Source organism: Achroia grisella, unplaced genomic scaffold, assembly GCF_030625045.1.
Source record: "Achroia grisella isolate CSIRO2021 unplaced genomic scaffold, CSIRO_AGI_Agris_v1 utg452, whole genome shotgun sequence".
NCBI lineage: Eukaryota > Metazoa > Arthropoda > Insecta > Lepidoptera > Pyralidae > Achroia > Achroia grisella.
In genome coordinates, this window is record NW_026712864.1 from 1,865,394 (window position 1) to 1,886,417 (window position 21,024).

Sequence of the window (21,024 nt, forward strand, 5' to 3'; positions counted from 1 at the left end):
GACACAGAGACGGCGTCTGACGAGGCGGCGCACGCGCATCTACATAATATATTCCGCGTTAAAGCATGGTGCGAATTAATGAATACGTACCTCATTTACATAGGTTCACTGTGTTAAATGAAACAATTTATTAGAGTAAATTATGAATTATTATTATAATGTTAGACTGAGCTTTAAAATTGGTTTAAAGTTAGTTTAATATAGCAATACCGGTTACCGGATTTTGAGATAAAATATAGTTTATTATCGTAATCATGATACAGTATCTTAAAATTTCATTAAAATCCGTTCAGACGTTCAACATTCATATGGTAAATTGTCAACTGTCGGTTTGCACCATACTAAAGCAGTCGGAGTGTAGTGATAAATTCGCCGAAAAATAACACTGCAGTGTAAGTAAGTGAGTTTAGAACACCGCATTTAGTCATATGACTATAAATCATGTAGAAGTAAACGAAAAGTTAGGAATATTTGCAGTGTGACGAGTGAGATGACTGAAAGAATCAGAAAGGAGGGCAGAGCCATACTGTGCCCCAATTAAAGTGATAAGACTTTAAAGATGACGGTGATAAATCAGTAGTTCTATTTACTATTTAATTTCATGACTATGTTATTAAGAAAATGATTACTATCATTTTATAAGGATTTGGAATTGTACTAGATCTGCTTAGAAAAAAACTGATTACTAATCAACGACAAGAGTGAAATTTCAATTAACAATAGTGTGCGCTGGCAATTCCGCCATGCTGTATGTTGATGACTAATTAAGTAAAGCCCGCGGCTTTCCTCAGGTCAATTTTAATGAGATTCGTAGACTGGCTATCCTTGACCATATTATTATATATATTTCATCTAAAGCGAACAGATATTAGATAAAAATACTTACAGATAAATTCACTTTAATTTCATAAAATGACTAATATTTATGCACTAAATCTTATATACCATGCAAGTCAATCTTTGTTAATACTAACTACAACTACAAATTATAGATTAAGTAAACAAATATTGCTTTATATGGTTAGTATATTCAACATCTGTTTACAAGCCGCCAGCGACATCACTAATAGCATCGCGGAAATCGAAAGTGCAAACGCGGTCGCTTCTTCCGCTGCTTTCTTAGTGCCACTTTATTGCGGTTCACGCTTCACGGTCCTAGATGACAGTTTCAAATAGATAGCAGATTGCGCGATACCTAGTAAGATAGTCTCCAGCAATAGTATCGCATGAAGGGCGTTACTTGATGGCGCAATGCCTACGGTGGTATTCATGTATATGGCCAACGGTTGCTAAAATGTTCACACCTGTTAGCTTATTTGTTATCCCAATAACACAAAAAATATGATATAGTGCTCGACTCGAAGGGTATCACAGCATTGAATCCGATACACTCATACGTGTTTGATTTATTGCCATATATTCAAATCTAAATAATATGTTGAATATTGTGCATTACTTTTAAGCTATTGTAAAAGCAACAAACTGACAGCTCATCGTATGTTAAGTGGTAACTGTCGTCTATATACGCCTATGTACAGCACTAAGTTAACAAGTAGCAGGTTGGCGTCTAAATTAGGTAGACAGAGTTACCCACTAAGACAACTTTTCTAAAGTCTAATTGGTGAAAATCGTTACAATAAAACTACAATAAACGCTTAACCTCCCACTAGACTATCTTGAAAGTGAGAAGTGCTTTCAGACAACGAAAATTACCGGTTTGAGATAGCGCGACGATTCATTGCCGACCTACATTTAACGCTATCCGTCTATGCAATAACGAAAAAACAAGTTTGTTCGGCTGGCGACAAAATTTCACGATCGTAACCTATACACATCAAATGCAATTAGCAGGTCAACGGTCTCGCAAGAAGTGGCACAGTGACGTAACTTGCGTGTAGGCAGCAGAGGAAATATGCTAATGAACAATTAGCAAGCGGGTACAACCAGGATGCCTAGTTATCGAATTAGAGCTAACGATACTTTATAATCAGCGATTATTTAGAAAGTACACGAAAGAAATTCGAAACTATCGGCGTAGTAATTGACCCGATAAATATGTAGGCAGCGGCGCCTTTATCGACATGGACCTAGTGGGTAATAATGTATTACTTGTGGGTCAATTGCAGCCATGATCGTAATGGCGAGGCGTGCTGTGACGCCCTCGCTTTGCTAACATGTCGCGCGTCGCCGCTGTGAATTGTTCCTTATAGTTTAAGATGTCTCGACGTTTCCAATTAGTTGTCAATTAATTAATTGGCATGTCATCGTTGTTGATTGTGAAAGCTATGTAAACACTCGATATTGATATAGTGTTTTCACGGATTTCATCTTTAGTATTATTGTTTCAGCTTCTTACAAATCCATTGTTATGAATCTATGAAATCCAATTACTGTATTTAATTATAAGGATAAAGATTTAAATATATTTGTGCATTATATGATATTTTTCGTATTGCATCAACATAATTTATTCCTTAGGTATAATTTGCAATTATATTTTTATTGTGAATTTTTATCATCATTTACTTGTTGATAGATATATAGGTACCTACGTATTATCAAAATGTAGAGTCGTTGTCTGTTTTCCTTACTCTATAGTTGTTGTGTGTGACTAACACACGTTTGCGATAAGCGTGTTTTCAGTACTAATATATAAATTTTCATAAGTGTCAAGGAAAACCACTTTGGTAGGTATAACAGAACAGAAGTTTAAGTTATTTTTTTTAATTCCTTGAAAATTTGTATTCGGAGTTTTGGGACGGGTTTCATACAAAAAGATGAATGACCGAGTGACTGAAATACTTGAATGTATATTTGAATATGTATTTAGTAGCACTCACCAATAAATCGGTATACCAAAGCGTCATGTTTTGGCCACGCTCCACCGGTCACGTGGAGACCATATCTATCTTGCTCATTGTCGTAGCTTGGCACTCACAACAAATGCACTCCTTTCCACTTTCGTCACTCTTACTCCAGAGGGTTTTGCACCCAAACACTGAAAGAGGGCATTGCCCTAATATCTAATAGCAAAAACTTCCGAAATATATACAAGGCGATCAACAAACAGTGATGTATCTAGATTGGTTTCGATGATATTTTTATACAAATATCTTATCGCTTTAAATTTTGTCACACATAAAAGTAAACAAAAAATATTTTTATTAATTCGCGGAAGTGCAATGATACGCGAGCGGGCCGCACGCGCGTCTGAAGGACTATGACACACGGCCAGACGGCTGGTGCTACGATGATCTGCGCTTGCGCAGAGAAAGTGCTCCCGCGCAGACTCCGCGGCGTCTGCCAAATCGTTTTCACGGTTCACAAATTAATGGCTTTTCCCAAACACCAACTTGTCTAATGCCTTGAGGTAGACGTAATTGTGAATATTCCAGGAAATACTATGATTAGTAAATTTTTTTCCATGATTAATGATGTCAAATTTTTCATAACATTCTCTTATTTCTAATGGATGATCGTCTCTCAAAATATAATATATATTTTTTATATGTACAATAAATTTAAACAATGTATTTCAGCTATTTAAAATTGTTTTTTTCACCTATAGTAAGTTATACCATATGGTCTGTATTTTCTGAAATAATTTGAGCTTATCACCAAAATTTATTACCAAATAATGCATAGTTGAAGGCATCAACTGTGCATTATTTGGTTGATGCCTTCAACTATGCATTATTTGGTAATAAATTGTAGAACCTTATTCCAAGTTTAAACGTTGTAGTCTTTCGTAGATGAAGTTATAGTATTCTATTTTGATGGCAGCGTCTAACTTAACATAGGTGTGAAAGTAAGATAACTATGTTCTACAGCACGATCATCACGCTTCTAAATCCGTTCAAATCACAAACACGCTGCGTACAATCGTAATTCGTCATACTTTTCCTTCGCCTCTGTCCAGGACTGGCCACAATTATTTTCAGTTTACATTTCCGTGATTTATAGCCATTGTGGACGGTGACATGCGAGATGGCTTGCAGCTTTGTTGACGATGAAGACACACACACGTGCCAAGTTTTCATACTGAGACTTTTCTAGTTTTTTGTACCTCGCGATTCAGCGTTACTGTCATTTTATATCTTTCTTGAAGAGGACAAGCGAGTTCAGAATTGTTGATGACGATTATTGCCATTTTATGTAATTTTCTTTATTTATATCACGTACTATTAAACAATTTTCCGTAAGGTTTTTATGAAACTTTAATTGGGTAGTGTAATGAGGATCATTGTTAATTTAAAAATGTAGCTACTGGAACTAAATATCTTTCCTAGAATCTTAGTAGTTTGACATACTAAGACACCGTTTTCGTTAACGTTACCTCATTAATAAACTTGCTCCTCGCAATCGTGGAATATTTTATATACTTATATAAATTGTGCTATCGTAAAATAAAAATACATACAAATTATCCAAATAAAAATAGTTCTGTTTACATTAATAACACATCGATTAATGGTAGTGATTATGGTATTTATTTTTTAAGTGTTTTTTGGAATGTTAATAAATAATAAAGTGCAAAGACCGAGTGTAAGGTGTATTAATGAAGATTTTAGTCACATAAGAGAATTATTCTCAAAGAATATTCAATCAGTTATAATGGAGCGGTAAACGATCGGTAATTGCCATTTCAATATGCCACTGCAATCGGCAACGATAGAATGGTCATTCATGGCTTAATGGTTTCATTTGTTGAAAAAGTTATATACGTAACATTTCCATATTTATTTTACGTAACGAATTTGCGTTAGAGTATTAGGAAAGTATAGGTCAAATCATTTAAGTTGGTGCGAACGGTGTGTATTTTATAATGAAATTTGTTTAGTGAATGTTTCTATTTTAAAATTTAAAATATTTCGTTACAATTAATCTCATGTATTCATGAGATTAATTGTAACGAAATATTGATATATGTATAATATTTGGTATGTACTCTAATTTCAACTTACACATTTGTTTTTGTATAGACTTTACATATCAGAGGAACAATTCTTTCTTCTTCACAGTTTAGACTCTATCATAGATTTACTATGATGGTCCTGTTTTTATGTTGGAGGAGCCTTTATAGACCTTATATAAATATATCAATTATTTACTCTATATGAACTATAATGTAACAATACCTAGTAAGTCTTTATTTATATAAATACTCTTATGAGTAACGTAAAAATCACTATATCATCGAACACTTACAAATAAGGGAAAATCAATAAAAAGAAATCAGGTATTCGAAATCGATTCTTTATAATTAAATTATTTAATAATAATATTGTAAAAAAAGTAATAAAAAAAATATTATAAACCTAACCTGGACACGTGTTTGCAGTCCGTAGCGTGTGTTATGAGCATACAATGTAATAAGCATACGCTAGTTTTTATTGCTCCACTGGTCATAGTGACTAAGTGGCGAATAAACAATGAAATCGTAACTTGAATGACTCAAATACTCTTCAGACACATCAGATTTATGGGGCAAAGAAGGGGCGACCGGTAGAGCAGGCCATTGTTTTATTTCGGTAGTAGTGACTCAATATTGCAAGAAGAATCAAGTAACTTTTGCATCAAACATGTTGGATTGCGAAATATATACACTAAGTAAACGAATATCGAACTAAGTATCGAACTACTCTAATACTATTGCAACTGGCCTTTACAGCTTCGCCGGACTATAGGGACGAGTACAGATGGCACTTCAAACCGGTAGAAGAACTTATGGAGTAACTGATCCCTCCTGACGGATACGACTTTAGTCTGAGGACACTGCTAGGGGTTAGAACTTCGGCTCAGTCCGTCGTAATTTTAATCCCCATTTGAATTGAACGGGGGATCGATCGGAGGGTCTCACCTATTTCAGTCGCCAAGCAGCTTGGTTTGTAAGTTAGAGAATACCGAAACATGATACCATAGTCCTCCGGAATGGATGGGAAGTACAATGAGAGTCACATGACGCGATACTCGACAGGAACATGTATAGAGGCGATGGTTCCTATTTTTCATCAGGTAAAGTATCAACTTGTATGCCATTGAAAATGTTATTAAAAGGACGCCAAGTTGCATTTCAACAGAGCTATAAAGCAGCTTTCGGTTACAAATGTACAATCCTAATTTCATCCCAGTCCATGGGGCCTGTATTTAATAATAGATTTTACTGTGTTTGCATTATGCACACCACACGATATGTATATATGTGTGTATAATTAATTACTTCAAATTGGTAATTATTTTTATTTATTCATTGTAGGACTTATAATATATTATGAATTGTTAAATGATCACACCTATCACTTTCTTTGAATGATAAGTATAAGATTAATAACAATATACAGAAAAAATATTAAGATTACTATGTATTACATTTACATTTCTAAACACTTGATATGCCTGCCATTAACTTAGCAAAAGGAATCTTGAAATAGTTTCTTAGATTGCGAAGTAATTTAGAACGGCCTATAATTGCGAGGAAAGTTATATTTGTTAGGATGTAGGTTCTCTATTACATAAGGTTATCATTCAATACTGATTAATCATTGATGTAAACCAGATCAACGATCGTATCCCATCTCAGTTACCCGTCATTACGTCAGGTACGGGCGTCATACGCGAATTTGGGTCAGCTTGTTAATGCATACGTGTTTTATAACCTATATTCTATTTATAATGGATTGTTATAATGGTAATATAAATTACTTATGCATAGAATAATTTGGCGAGTTGAATTCGTGGGTTAGCTTAATCGAACCCGTCAATTTTGGTTGTACACGTGTATTAAGTTTAGAAGCAGATTTAAGTCAAATATTGCTTTAGCTGTTTCAGTTGTACGAATCTTTATTTAAATTTATATATGGGATAGAGACTAAGATACGTAACATTTAGAGTGGAGAAAGATTAAGATGCTACTTATATATTATATTATCCACGAGTATAACTTGTAGGCCGTAGGAATGCAAACATACGAAATCAAGGTTTAAGTAATATACATACATTTATATTATAGGTAAGAATTAGTGTCCAAAATATACGTAACGGTCAAGTACTTTCATAGTTGGGGCGACACTGGTCCTAAGGTCAAATGTTGACAGTTATGAAAACATGTAAGGCAACTTGACAATATGGTTAAACGTGTTAATACATTGGTTGGCGTTCGTTCAACACGATCTCGTTAAATACATGTAGGTTAAATTACGTAAACCATAACTTTAAGATGTCAATAGTTCAGAAAACGGGTACCGAGCGGTAATCTTGAAAAGAGAACTGTTTGTCTACTTAATAATAACCGTAATTCATAAATTGGGTTGGGAACATGATAGCCCCATTGCAATTATTTGAACGTAAAAATAACGATAACATTTCGTAATAGTTATCTATGTGTTATTAACGATGAGATGCGTGTATATATTTTATAACGTTCTTAAAATTCACATTAAAATCTATTTGGTTGTTTATTTTATTAAATACTAGCTATCCACCCCGGCTTCGCACGTGTCTACATGTATTATACATATAAACGTTTGTTTAGAATCACTACCTATTGTTAAAAACTTTACACACCGATTTAGCACACCGCCTTACTTCCAATAATAGCGGGTTCGATTCCTGGCACGCTACGAACATTTGTATTCATGAGTATGATTGCTTATATTGCGGTCTGGGTGTTTTATATGTAAAATATTTAAGTATTATATCAGTTGTCCAATACACATAACTTAAGCTCTACTTAGCTTGGGTCTAGATGGCGCTGTGTGATTCGTCCTGAGATATTATTCATACTATTCCAGTTACATGAAGAAGCTTTTTTTAACTTGTTTATTATCTGCAATGGCTTTGTTTCATATGGAAGTGCGTGCAACGCCTATACGACCCCGAAATGCAACCGCGCGTCGCGACTGCACTGAGTCGGAAGTCGATCGCGCGGAAACTGCATGCGAGGCCTATTATACTACCTTAATAAGGTTGATTAATGCTACTGATACTTTGTCTTCGTGTCGGCTCAATAAGGGAACAATATTCTCAGATAACTATTGATACGTAACCAGCAATGACAGTAACGTCACACCCATTTTTGGTTGATCTTAAATGAGTCAGAGATATGATAAATATTATATAAGTTGTGCCCTGTCAAGTATTTCGCTGATTTATAAACATAAAAAAGTAAATTTTGAGATTGTATTATAAAAAACTAGCTGCTCGCCCCGGCTTCGCCTGAGTGTACATGTATTGTACATATAAACCTTCCTCTTGAATCAATCTATCTATTAAAAAAACCGCTTCAAAAGCCGTTGCGTAGTTTTAAACATTTAAGCATACATAGGGACGGACAGCCAGTGACAGCGACTTTGTTTATACTATGTAATGATTATATGTAGATACAATGGATTTTTAATATATAGGTATAGATGTTTCATTATAAAAGAACTTGAAGTATACTAAATAACAGGTTTGACAAAAATTAACAGGCTATAGATATAAATTATTTTTAGCGCATACGATCTCTTTTTACTACCTTACTATGATTTATAATAAAAGTCCTACTAAACTTTACTGTTTCAATAAAGTTTATCACATAAATGGACAAAATTCAGCATGCAGATATTAGATATTATACATATATAGATTTTTCTAAATTTACTAACATTATCATAGCATAATCAGTATGAGATAATATAAAAAACATTGATAAATATTTTTATCACTTTTTTTAACGGATATTTCGAATGAATCATGATACATATTAATTAATAAATATGCAATTACATATAGAAAGTGAACAATAATTGGCAAGAATCAACCCACTCATTGATTCAACCAGACCATTGGCGCGGAAATAGAATACAGTGGAAGAGTCGAGTGGGCGTGATTGTGTTATATCTTAAGCTGGCGAAAGTTGGAGCTTGCAGGTAACTACATGACTAATTTATAAGCGAAGGATAATTGCGTAAGTTAGTTATTATGTTTAATTTCAATTGCATATCTGGATTTTCATTAGATGATTAAATCTAGGGATATTTTATGCAGAATGTAAAATCGTAGGAAATATAATGTAGGCTGAGAAAAATTGTATACAATATAAGTCCTCGATAAATATTTCAATACTTATTAAAAAGTACTGAATTTGGATTTCGTAACCGGATATATCTAGGAATTTAATAGTAAATAGTTTCTGAGAGGTATTACGACATTATTATAAATAAGTACCTTATCAGTAAAATTTTGTAGTTTATTTTATTCACGAACCGTTTTACTAATAAATAGAGTAATATGCATTTCTATATTCTATCCACCTCATAAGACTTGACCAAGAAGATAAATATACAGCAAAAGTACATGGTAACTGTCATGCAATATATCAACATTTCCAGTGATTTTATCTATTTCCAAGTGCGGTGTCTATGCGAACAGGTCGTCGACCCCGGCAGAGTGCAGGCGGACATGAATTGCAACGTGCGTATGCGCAGACAGTAAACGATCAGCGGATAAGCGACGGTGACGGCTAACTCCACACTATTTACATATATATAGTCACGAAACTATTCTCGTTCTAATCTTATACATATTGATTTTTTATTTTGAACCGACTTATAAAAGCTGGAGACTCTAAATTCGATTGTACTTTTTTCTATGTTAGACTACGAATTCGCTACATTCAAAAGAATTTTACCAATTTTATTTTGAAATCGATAGAGCATTTACGTTACGTTTACCTTCTTTATATCCATGTTAGTCCTATACAGATTTTACCTATCGATTATATTAAAATCAGATTTTTGGGAACAAATTGTACTTGTATAAGAAATGTAGAGTTGCTAAGGTAATTTGTATTGGAATATTGAAGATTCTCATTACACATAATATGAATAGATGGAAGGCAATAATATATTATTATTAGTTTCCATTCCATTTACAGATTGTATGAGATTTATTGTGATTGGATCAGAAGGTTAAAATATGCTATTTATATAAGGAGCGTCTAGATTCGAATATATTACGACTAATAAAATTGATTTAACGACTACGAATGATCTGTTTATTGTAACAAAATGACAACGATGTCGGAAATATTTATAAAGTTTAATATATATCTACTTAATATTATATATTATTTATTAATATAAGTACAGTGTGTATATTTGGATGTTTAATGCATAAACGGATTTGTATGAAATTTAGTACACTAGTTGACTATGCCAAAGACCTAATGTCCTAAACACAGGATACTTTACCTATTTTACATAAAATTACTATTACCTATTCATTATAGATTTGTAGCAATGACTAATTATTATTCAGCAGCAGTATATGTGTATATATATATTCGTTATACTTCTGATATATAAATTCTTATTCCTTCAAGTATTTTTAGATAAAAAATAACTGTTTAAATGTGAAAGAAACCTTTAACAAAGATACTATTCTGATTATATTGCTACTGTGTGTTAAATCCTTTCTTTGTTTTTACTGCAATCAGATGTTAATTACATATGCACATTGTGAAAACCATTTCGCAGAACTGTAGTAGACACTCGGTCTGGCTGGGCCGGCGCAGCCATGTGGCGCTGATTGGCTTAGGCTCCCAGTACACTATCAAATCAAAGATAAGTCACTATAATTTTGTAGTTATTGAAACAACAGTAGTAGTATTCGGAAGGCTATTGAAATATTAGAGTTATTGAAATAAAATTGACAACCGAATTATACTATATCTAAAAATATATTGTGTCAATGTTATTCTGTCACTTGCCGAAACCCGCGGCACTTCCCGCGGAAATCGTGTAAGAAGTATGATATGTGTTAATTTAGAAGATGATGATACAATTTTATTCTAATCAGATTAGTAGTTTTTTAAGTAAAAGACTCACAAATATACTTACATCTCTTTTTCACAAACTTTCTCGTTTATAATATTAATAGAACCATAACTAAAATAGCTTGATCGTGTGACAGTAACCTAAAGTCCGCACCTTATTTGCCTACATGTGCAGTCGCCCCTTATGTGTTCGGCTCGATTGAGTGGGCTCTTAAGGAAATACTTGCATATGAATTGATACAAGTGGCATTAAGTAGAGTATATGTATATATAGTACACGAAAATGGTAAGCACCACTGCTTTAACATAGAGTATTAGTATTGCTATTCCTATTCAGAGGATTATAAAATTTGATGATGTAATTCGATGTTCTAATCTTGGTTTTAGGAATATATTATTATTAATACTGAAGTTTATGAGTAGATTTAGCATAATGTTATCTTGATAGCTACTAAGCGCGTTCAAAATTTATCCGTTGGAATACAAGGTTTTATATAAATAGGGTCGTATTTAGCATGCCAGGTAACTTGCTATGTTCCGTAAATAAGTTGCAAGTTGGATTTTGGAAAAAAACCTTTTTATTAGTCAAAATTCAGACCTAAAATCTAATACTTCTAGAAGCTTCAGATAATTCAAGTTTTAGTTTATTATACCCTAAATTGAGAATAATAGGTATTGATATCCTATTATTACGATATTATGATTTTGACTGTTTTCACCAATCTTCATATCAGCAGGTGAGTCATTATCTTGTTTGCCTGATTTGCAATCCGAAACCTAAAGTTAATATAGACTTCTAATTTCATATTACGGCCACTATTGCTTTTATGGTATAGGTTCTCGAAATGCCATATTTGAATTATAGACAAGATCAAGAAATTATCCAAATTAGATTAGAATTATTTTTTACCGTTTGCCATATTGTTCTAATAAATTAGGCGTAATGAACGATCAAGAATGATAATGTTCAAGTTTTTTACATTGTAAGTGAAACCAACGGAAGCTGGTTTTTACTTTTTTCTTAGTCCAGTCCCACGGTCGTGTATCTCTTCAGGGAATATACAACGACGTTGAAATAGCGGACAATTAAAGTGTTTAAAATCATAAAACATCTGTGAACACAACTGGTTTAATTACATCCAAGATTAGAGTAGTTTATCATTTACATTTTTTACTTTGAACTTTGTTACATGTTGGTATATTTTGTTATGACTATATATGGAGTGGCATATTATACTACAATTAAAAGCTTACCATTTAAATAGACTGTTACGAGTCGTTTGTAAAAAAATAATAATTATAATTCAAATTTTAGTATAATATTTATGTTTAATAGTAACATTTTGAATTTGGAATATGGAGTATATATTCTATATTCCAAATTCAAAACAAACTTAAAATTGAATTTAATATTCAATATTTCGCCGGAGCCAAAAGATGAAAAGAAATATATATATACTATTTTTTCTTGATATGTTTTTGTAAAAAAATGTCATAGTGTTCTATTATATTGAATTTAATCCATTTTCAAAAATTTATTCAAATGCGCTGGTGTTGAGTGTAAAAGCAATTGATAGTGATTAATATTTCATATAATCTGTATACAATTCAAATTACAATAGATTTAAACAGGAAAACAGTTGTTATAGTTCAATGCTCTGAGTTAATGATATTACAAACGGCATCCCTGTGCGTTTCCTTGCAATCCTTCACGACTGGCGAGTGAGTTCCTAGAACGGGCGCACATAATGCCCGCACCGACAGACAGATCGACGCTTCATCAGTACTACTAATAGTTTGATCTACCACTGTTATATATTATGGTTGATTATTTCTTGATGTTATCAGAATACAGAAAGGATTGCCATAAATTAAATTATAAATAAAGAATAGGAACGAGTTTTAATTATTACATGATAAAGGTCAATTGTATTATTCAGACATGTCCAATATAGACATAGAAAGACTTAAGTTTGATATAAGATACATTGTAAAAAAGAAACTCTAATGTGCATTCTAGCGTAACAGTATGTTATGCAACAATTTGATGTAATAAATTACTTCATCGATACAATACTTTTTGAATTATCGTCTATGTTTCTTCACTATTAGTTTGAGTACAAGCCGAAAATAATATTAAGCCTAGAAGTTTGAAATTTTGTTTGGTACTGCTAAAGGAATGAAAGAAAGAAACGAAAATTTTTTTACGGTATATAATGGATTGTTGCTGGAAAAATCTAGTGATTATTTTTTACATTTCAGAGAGACTTTGGTTTTAAGTGAAATATATAATTCATGAGCATTCCGACCTCGCTCTAATACACGTGTCGGTCACTACACGAACTCCCATGACTTCTACATATCAAACTATTTTCAAATACACATATTCTTGTATTATGAAAGCGATGGAAGCTGCCAGGGACCGAATATTACGTGTGAACATGACCGTGTATTGTTTACGAGTCCATTGCGAAATGCTTATAAAATTTGAGTAGTCGCCATGTCGCAACTCACGTACACATCGGAACTGTTAATCTATCAGTGTCTGAACTGTGTAATGGTTCTGAATCATCAATAGCTTTCTCATACACCCGTTACAGTAATGCACCAACATTAACGGTTAGGTAATTTGAGACATTGCCGTTTTTATGGACTCTCTTCTTGTAGTTATAATAGATTCTGTCTGCTACTCGTCCGGGTAATTATTAATTGGGATAAAAAGACTACGTCCTTATCTGTCTTATACTACAGATTAATCAATAATTTTTGGAGAATCTGAATTTCATGATGAATGATTTATCTGCTAAAATTTATAATAATAACTATTCCCACAGTGATGTATTTACACAGCAGTATAAGTACAGTTTCAATTAAAAAATTGTAGTCTCAAAGAAAGGAAGAATTTATAAGTTTAGATTACTTTCAATTTGGTGTCTCGATGTAGGCGTATGAACACAATATTTAGCAAAACAATCGAAGCACATCGATATACAAGTCAATTGATTTGCAAAACGTTAACACTGTTACGTTGCCATATGGGTACTTGACTAGCGAATACAAACTATAGTTTGAAGTTATGAAATCGAAGCGTTAACGATGTCAAAAGCCGTGACATAATGATGTGCTTAAGTCATATAAAATGCACATTAAACTCAGTACTTAATGAATAATTCTTCCGAAAATGAAGTGCCCACATTCTAATCTAATCATAATGAGTTTGCATCATAGAAAAGGTTTTTCAACGAGAGAAACTACAGTACGATGGTAGTAGGGTATTGTTAGTTAAGATAATTATTGGCCCAAATGTTAGCAATAGTACTAATAATGTACTTAGGAAGGTTGACAACCTATGCCTTATAGAATTTTAATGGTTAATTTCTTCTTGAATTATTCACGACAGACTGTGACCTGATTTTGTTTCCATCCCTTCATCGTTCACTAATATTCCGTCCGCATATACATCTTGAGTTCTATAGTACATCATTTTATTATTAAGGATAAAAAATATACTAAAGAGACGACAAATTTTGACGTTATACAAGTAGCCATTTAAAAGGATGATAAGAGTAATTAATTCAATAAATTAGTTCATGATATAACTTGTATTTAGATAACATGGATTGTAATAAAGCAGCAGTAAGAAAGGTTTATTCACCTTTCCATCCCGATGAGTAGATCATATCATAGATTTGTATCAATATATTACAGTAACAAGCGTGATTAACTAATGTGGTTACGTCATCTGCAAAAGTGGATTGTCAGGATCGCCGTATATATTCGAATTATGATGGAATTCACATGATAGTGGAAATTCTGGAATTTCCAGTTCTCTTATTATGAATGTAGCTTCAATGATCTCATAATTGGTTTCGTTAACATCAAGCGAAATTATTGCAGTTACTATTAAGATGAAAAAATATTAGTAAGTTTTTATACTGTGACGCAAGTACTAGTCGCTCTGAAAGGAAGTGTTGATATAAAAATGAGAAACGGTATGCTACGGTGGTGCAGGCATGTGGAAAGAATGTCGGGTTTAATGATGATGAAACAGATGTAAAAAGTGGAAATGTAAGGAATCGCGTACACGGGGACATCGTCCTATCATAATCAAAGATACATATATATACAACAAAAGTGTTCAACAAACAAGCGAAGGGAATAAGATTCTGGAAACAACATACATGATTAGAGTATATAAATACAATATTACGATTTTAATGAGTTTGAATTTCTTGTTCATTCTTCATGCCTGATTCTGTATTCTGAATTTGGTTATAAAATCTTAGAAAATACTAAACCTAATTAGTGTAATAAAATATAGTTCATATATATGAAAGTATTCCTATTGTAACAACTCTGTAAGAGCAGAGACGAGAGGAGGTTATCACACGCATTGATTGCCGTGCTAACCCTGCAAAAGCAGTGCCGTGACGGCAGACAGATATATTGGTCATATTTCAAACTTCGTAAGAGGATAATAACTGTGAATACTACTTATTTGCTGTCAATCAATGGAATAAGTTTTAATGAGGCAGCAAATTGCTTTGTGCATATAAGGCAACAAGATAAGTTCGCGCACCCAATTACAATGGGATCGCCTTTGACCTGGCGGTGAATAAGGTATAGGGGCGAATCCTCTTAACGCCCGAAATTAATAACGTATCCACAATCCAAGATCGCTACCAATCTTAGATTGATCCCTATCTCCAGATCGATCTCCAATCTGCGTCCCAAAATGACAACTCTATTTTTTTTGACACTCGATAGGCATCGATCCTTGGATCGACCGTTCCCTCCCGCCGTTCTGTGTTACGCAAAATGTATGCCGCTACTCACATTTCTGTATTTAGAATTTCGAAGTATATAATTTGATATTAATATACAATGTAATGTTAATATATTACATATAATAAAATACTGTGTTTATTATTTGTTATGTTAATTACAAAATTTCAATTCACCATTTTTGTGTTTAATCATTTATTGGTTCGTGTGAAACGTATCGTGATTTATACTTTGACTACGATTGATATTTGACAGCAGTGCAAACTATTTCCAGTTACAGTCTGTTACAGTACCGACTCTCAATATTTAATTGTTATTATTTTTGATTTTCTGAATTAAATTAACATGGATACAGTAATGGTAAGTCAAATCGTTTTTATTTTACGTATTGTAACTAAATTGATGCGTGCGCACATGTAATGCTGCGTAGCGTGAGTTTTTTTAATGACGCTTACAATTTCCCGCTAATTTTGTAAAAACAAACTAACATGAATTTAACAATTATAGGCGAAGGGCAAACCATTATCTAAAGATGAAACTAAGGCTTTGCTGCAACTTATTGAAAATAGTCGCATTATAACTACTAAATGTACCAACACCACCAACAACAAATTAAAAATAGAGGAGTGGACCAAAATAACGGAACAATTCAACGCAACGGCTACAACTTGTCGCAGAACGCCTCAGCAGCTTAGGTTGAAATGGGAAAACCTTAAAAAAAACTCCCGTAAACGAGCAACGAAAATAAGAATGAACAACATACAGGTACATACTATGTTTTCTAATATAAATTAATATTTCACATACATATAACTTTTTACATACATTGTAGTGGTGTTTTTGTTTACATAAATTTTATTTTGCAGACTGGTGGAGGTGCTCCTGATTACATACCCCCAGATGATATATTGGACCGTGTCGCTAGTGTCCTGGGGAGTACAGTTAGCGGGTTCACAGTACCCTTTGGAGGCGACAAGGAAGTTATTGGTGATGGTATCTGTGTTGGTGATGGAGTTGGTGGTGGTGTTGGTGATGGTGTTAGTGGTGGTGTTGGTGATGGTATTGTTGGTGCTAGCGATAGTGAGGGTCGGGATATGTTGATCTTGCCTGATGAAATAGTAACAGTTGTATCCTTGTCTGAGGATATAGCTGTCTCTGGTTCCCCGGTCATGCTGCCAACTCCAGAGAGACCAAAGCCATTTACATTTAATTCTTTTCAGACTCCTAGAAGGGCTGGTAATAATTTTTTTATTTTAAATAATTCTATATAATCGTATCTTATAGTATTCAGTCCTTTGGCAACATGGCAGGCTTTCCATTGATAACAGGATCTGTTTGCATTTCATATGATTACAAATTGTGTACACAATAATACAATCCCCTATACTATATTTTATGTTTTGCACTGTGGTATTGTTTAACTTTAATGTTATGGAACAAATACAATTAATATAGTAATAATGCTGTCTTTTGATATTATTATAGGTGGTGGGTTTTATGAATATAAAGTTCTTTATGGAATGTACTAGAGAAAATAATCATTAATATTATTCATTAATTATTTTGTGTATTTTCAGGGAAAAGGCAAATACAAGGAGATAGCAATAGATCTGCAAGAAATACGGCAATTGCAGAATACTTCATAGTTAAAAAAAAAAGTTGATAGAGGAGAAATTAACCAATAGTACAATAGCAAATGAAAAATTAAAATTAGAATATGAAAAATTAAAATTAGAATATGAAAAAGTAAAACCAGAATTAGAAAATAACAGATTAGAAACCGAATATTACAAATTAGAAAATGAAAAATTAAAATTAGAAATTGCTAATTTAAAGAAATAGGACTTAAACATTAGTTAGACTTAATCATTAGTTGTAATTAATTAATTTCACAATATCTTTTTAACTTTTATTGTAATTAATGTACTCTTTTTAAATAATTAGGAACTTTGTAAGATATAGGTTTAACTGGCTAATTTAATTGCTTTTAGTGATTTTAAGTATAGGTTTTTAATAAAAATAGTTTTTAAATTACACTTTTCTTTTTATTTTCTATAACATTACATGTTTCCCAAACTATTGTTTTTTCTGTTATTTCTGTACATCATAAAGGTTGGTAGAAAAGGCATAATATTAAATATTTTTTACAATAAAGCACAGCTATTTTAAATTTGTCCTTATATATAAATACTATTATGATATTAATCAAATCTCAACAGTAGAATAGAAAATCATTTATTCAGATAAACTTACATTGAAGCACTTTTGAATAGTCATTACATTTTTTAATCTACCGCTCGTTCGGAAAGCTGTCTCATCACAAGAAGAACGAGCAAGAAACTTGCGTGTTGCTCTTTTAAATAATTTTATTATTACTTTACATTTTTAAGTTTAAGTGTGTGAATACAAACCACCAATTAGCACTAATTCTATGGCCGGTACACTATTTTGATGTCGATTTTTGCAAATAATACACTACCAAATTGTACACAAACAATAATCGACACTTATTGCACTATTATATCACTAATAACGATGTTGAAAATATAATATTCGTGTGATAGACTATTAAAAATTATTTATTTATTACGGCCAGCTGAAAATGACAACTGTCGTTGGTGTTGCTAATCGAAGAAAAAAAAATTACACATATATATTAACAGTAAATTACTTAATAAAATTATTACAATATTCTAATTACTAGTCTTCATCTGTTCTCTTAAATTGTAAAATAATTATTTATAAGATCTGCTCGATGTTGCATGTCTAGCATAATCATGTTTTGTGCACCACTGTTTTCTATATTGTCAGTAGGTGGCAGCTCAACTTCTGGTGGGATTTCTTGTAGGTTCAGGTTTCTACACATGTTGTGCAAAACTGCTGTAGCTACTATTATAGCGTGCACATTTGATATTGACACTCTTAATGTCAGTGCTACCACTGGGAAGCGGCGTTTCCAAACTCCAAATGTGCTGTAATAAAATATTTTAATTAAAAGCCATATTTCTACCAATGTATATAAAATATGTTACTGGTTAGTTCATTACCGTTCAATAGTATTCCTAGTTTTAATATGTGATTCATTGTAACGAATCTCTGCTTCTGTAACTGGGTTTAATAGTGGAGTCAACAAATATGATCTGTTTGGATAAGCACTGTCACCAAGCAACCATCTGTTTCCAAAATCACCAGCATCACATTGAGCTATAAAGATTGATAATAATTATTATTAGGATCTCAAAAACAAAATCAATTTTATAAAAATAGTATAATTTAGAAAAACCTGTTACCTCTCAGTATAGAATTATTGAATATTGTTGCATCATGAGTGGAACCTGGCCAACGAGCTACAACATTCATCAACCTCAGTTCAGCATCACAAACAGCTTGAACATTTAAAGAAAAGTAACCTTTACGATTCCTGAACTCTTCACCTATTGTTTGACCTTAAAAGAAAATAAATAGTATTTATCTCAAAGGAATAAATTAATAACATATTAAACATGTTCTAATACAAAGATGGAGATTGTATGTGAAAGTATGTAAAGAAAAGAAATAGCATGTATCTCAAAGGAACAGTTAATAACATATTAAACATCTTTTAATACAAACATGGAGATTGTATGCGAATGTGTGTACAGTCAATTGCACCCAGGACACGAGGAAAGCCAGCAATCCTATAAAAATTTTCTGCACCTTCCTGATGTACAAAAATATACTTGTCATACAATCGGGCTATGGCTCTTGACATGTCTCTCATGATTCTACCAGCAGTCGATTTTGAGACTCCAACAAAGTCTGCCACAGAAATTAACATAGTGCCGAGAGCATAAAACCGGAGTGTCAAGAGAAGTTGATGTAGAGGAGACACGCCATAATTTCTGCAAAAAAATAGTTGATTGTGGATATGTTACATCTTACTAATGTTATTTTAAAAGCGGCACGAGGCAATAGTATTGATATATTTTACTTACTTTTTTGAGGTTACCCGAACAAAGGGCATTAATTCAGTCAATAACAATTGGAAGGCAGGTTTTGTAAGTCGAAACCTGAAGGTGAACTCTGCATCATCTAGCGTCTGCATGTAATTAACCCTTCTTATTTTCCGTGAACTAACGCGTTGTCTGTCACTATCATCGTCACTAGAATTAGTATCCCAGTCGGATAACTGAATTAAATGTTCCAAATCACTGTCACTATCACTAGACGACATTTCAAAAGACATTTTGGTAAAAATCTATGAATTCAATCTGTACACACAAGTCGCAATCCCAAGTATTTCTAGGATAGCAAATTTAGATTGTTTACTTCGATCGATAGAAACGTCAAAACGCACAGATTGGTTATTAATACGCCACAAACGTCACTTTCATACAAATGTCAATCCAAGGATTGCGATCCGTCCTCCTAAAGATAGATTGCATTGAAAGATTGCAATGTCAATCCATAGATAGATTATTGGCACGCGTTTTACAAAAATAGATTGAAATTTCAATCTTAGATTGCTAAAAATGGATTAGGATTGAATATTAATTTCGGGCGTTAATAATTACTTTTGATGTATTATGTTTGACTGTAAGTAGTTATGGCAGGCCTATACACGTGTAATCGATTACAGGCTCAAAATATAGGTATAAGGTAGACAAGGGAGGATCCTCGGCATATATTTTGTCTCTCATAATAGAATACTACATACAATATGCTATTATGAGTATGTAGCATGTATGTGCACACTTGTACAAGTATACGCCTTATACAAAAACCTTTGTAGGAGTAGTAAGCGGCTAAAATCTTCGTCGTTTGCATAACTAGTGTTTAATTCTCCAGAGAGACAGAAATACGGCACAGTACTCAATATCTCCTCATTCAATTGCGGGACGCCTTACATTACGTTTATGTATTCGGGGTCGCTATTCTACATAGAATATTCACTCAGCTGTTAGTTTCAGCAAAGTGCCCGGCTCGCCATTACAATCTGAGAATATTTTGAGTTACTGGGTTACTTCACAATTTTGTTCTCCTGAGCCGTTATTGTTCTAAGTAGGGATAGGCTAACACTATGTTTCAATCAAAAGTACATAAATATACATATATATGACGTTGTAGATGTCCGATTCAATGGTAAGCGTTAAGAATACATTTTGTAATTCAAGGATGATTATGAATACCGATTGCGTTGTAGGCCGAAGAGTGTTTAACAGGTATCTCACGCGCTGTAATGGCGTCATATCCTCACCTGAATTGGAGACAATAATTAATAAAGAATACGCGCCCCACACCATCTTTGGTAATGTATGGTTGTCAATGGAATGTCGACGCATTGTTGACGGTATCGGATTGTTTGTAAAAATTTGAATCAATCTGGGATTCAAACTTCACCTGGACAAAATGATTCATAACTAGCGAAGTGACTGTAGTATGAT

General features: G+C 32.9%; 2 protein-coding genes across 5 annotated transcripts in view; both read right to left on the bottom strand.

The window, feature by feature from the left end:
* LOC131845111 (rho GTPase-activating protein 23) overlaps positions 1-21,024 on the bottom strand; it is a 282,188-nt gene that overhangs the window by 10,517 nt on the left and 250,647 nt on the right. The window lies entirely within an intron of this gene.
* LOC131845114 (putative nuclease HARBI1) lies at positions 17,763-19,914 on the bottom strand. Its single transcript, XM_059194151.1, has 5 exons — positions 19,576-19,914; positions 19,214-19,482; positions 18,892-19,047; positions 18,649-18,805; positions 17,763-18,573 (listed from the first exon to the last, which is right to left on the bottom strand). The coding sequence occupies exons 1-5, from the start codon at positions 19,824-19,826 to the stop codon at positions 18,321-18,323; spliced, it is 1,086 nt and encodes a 361-aa protein (XP_059050134.1). The 5' UTR covers positions 19,827-19,914; the 3' UTR covers positions 17,763-18,320.

Bases quoted from the DNA above. Each gene is read 5' to 3' on its own strand.
- LOC131845114 (XM_059194151.1), bottom strand. From the start codon at position 19,826: ATGTCTTTTGAAATGTCGTCTAGTGATAGTGACAGTGATTTGGAACAT. The intron at 19,483-19,575 runs GTAAGTAAAATA...ATTTTTTTGCAG, and splicing joins GTTCGGGTAACCTCAAAAAA to AAATTATGGCGTGTCTCCTC. The intron at 18,574-18,648 runs GTAATGAACTAA...ATTTTATTACAG, and splicing joins ACTAGGAATACTATTGAACG to CACATTTGGAGTTTGGAAAC.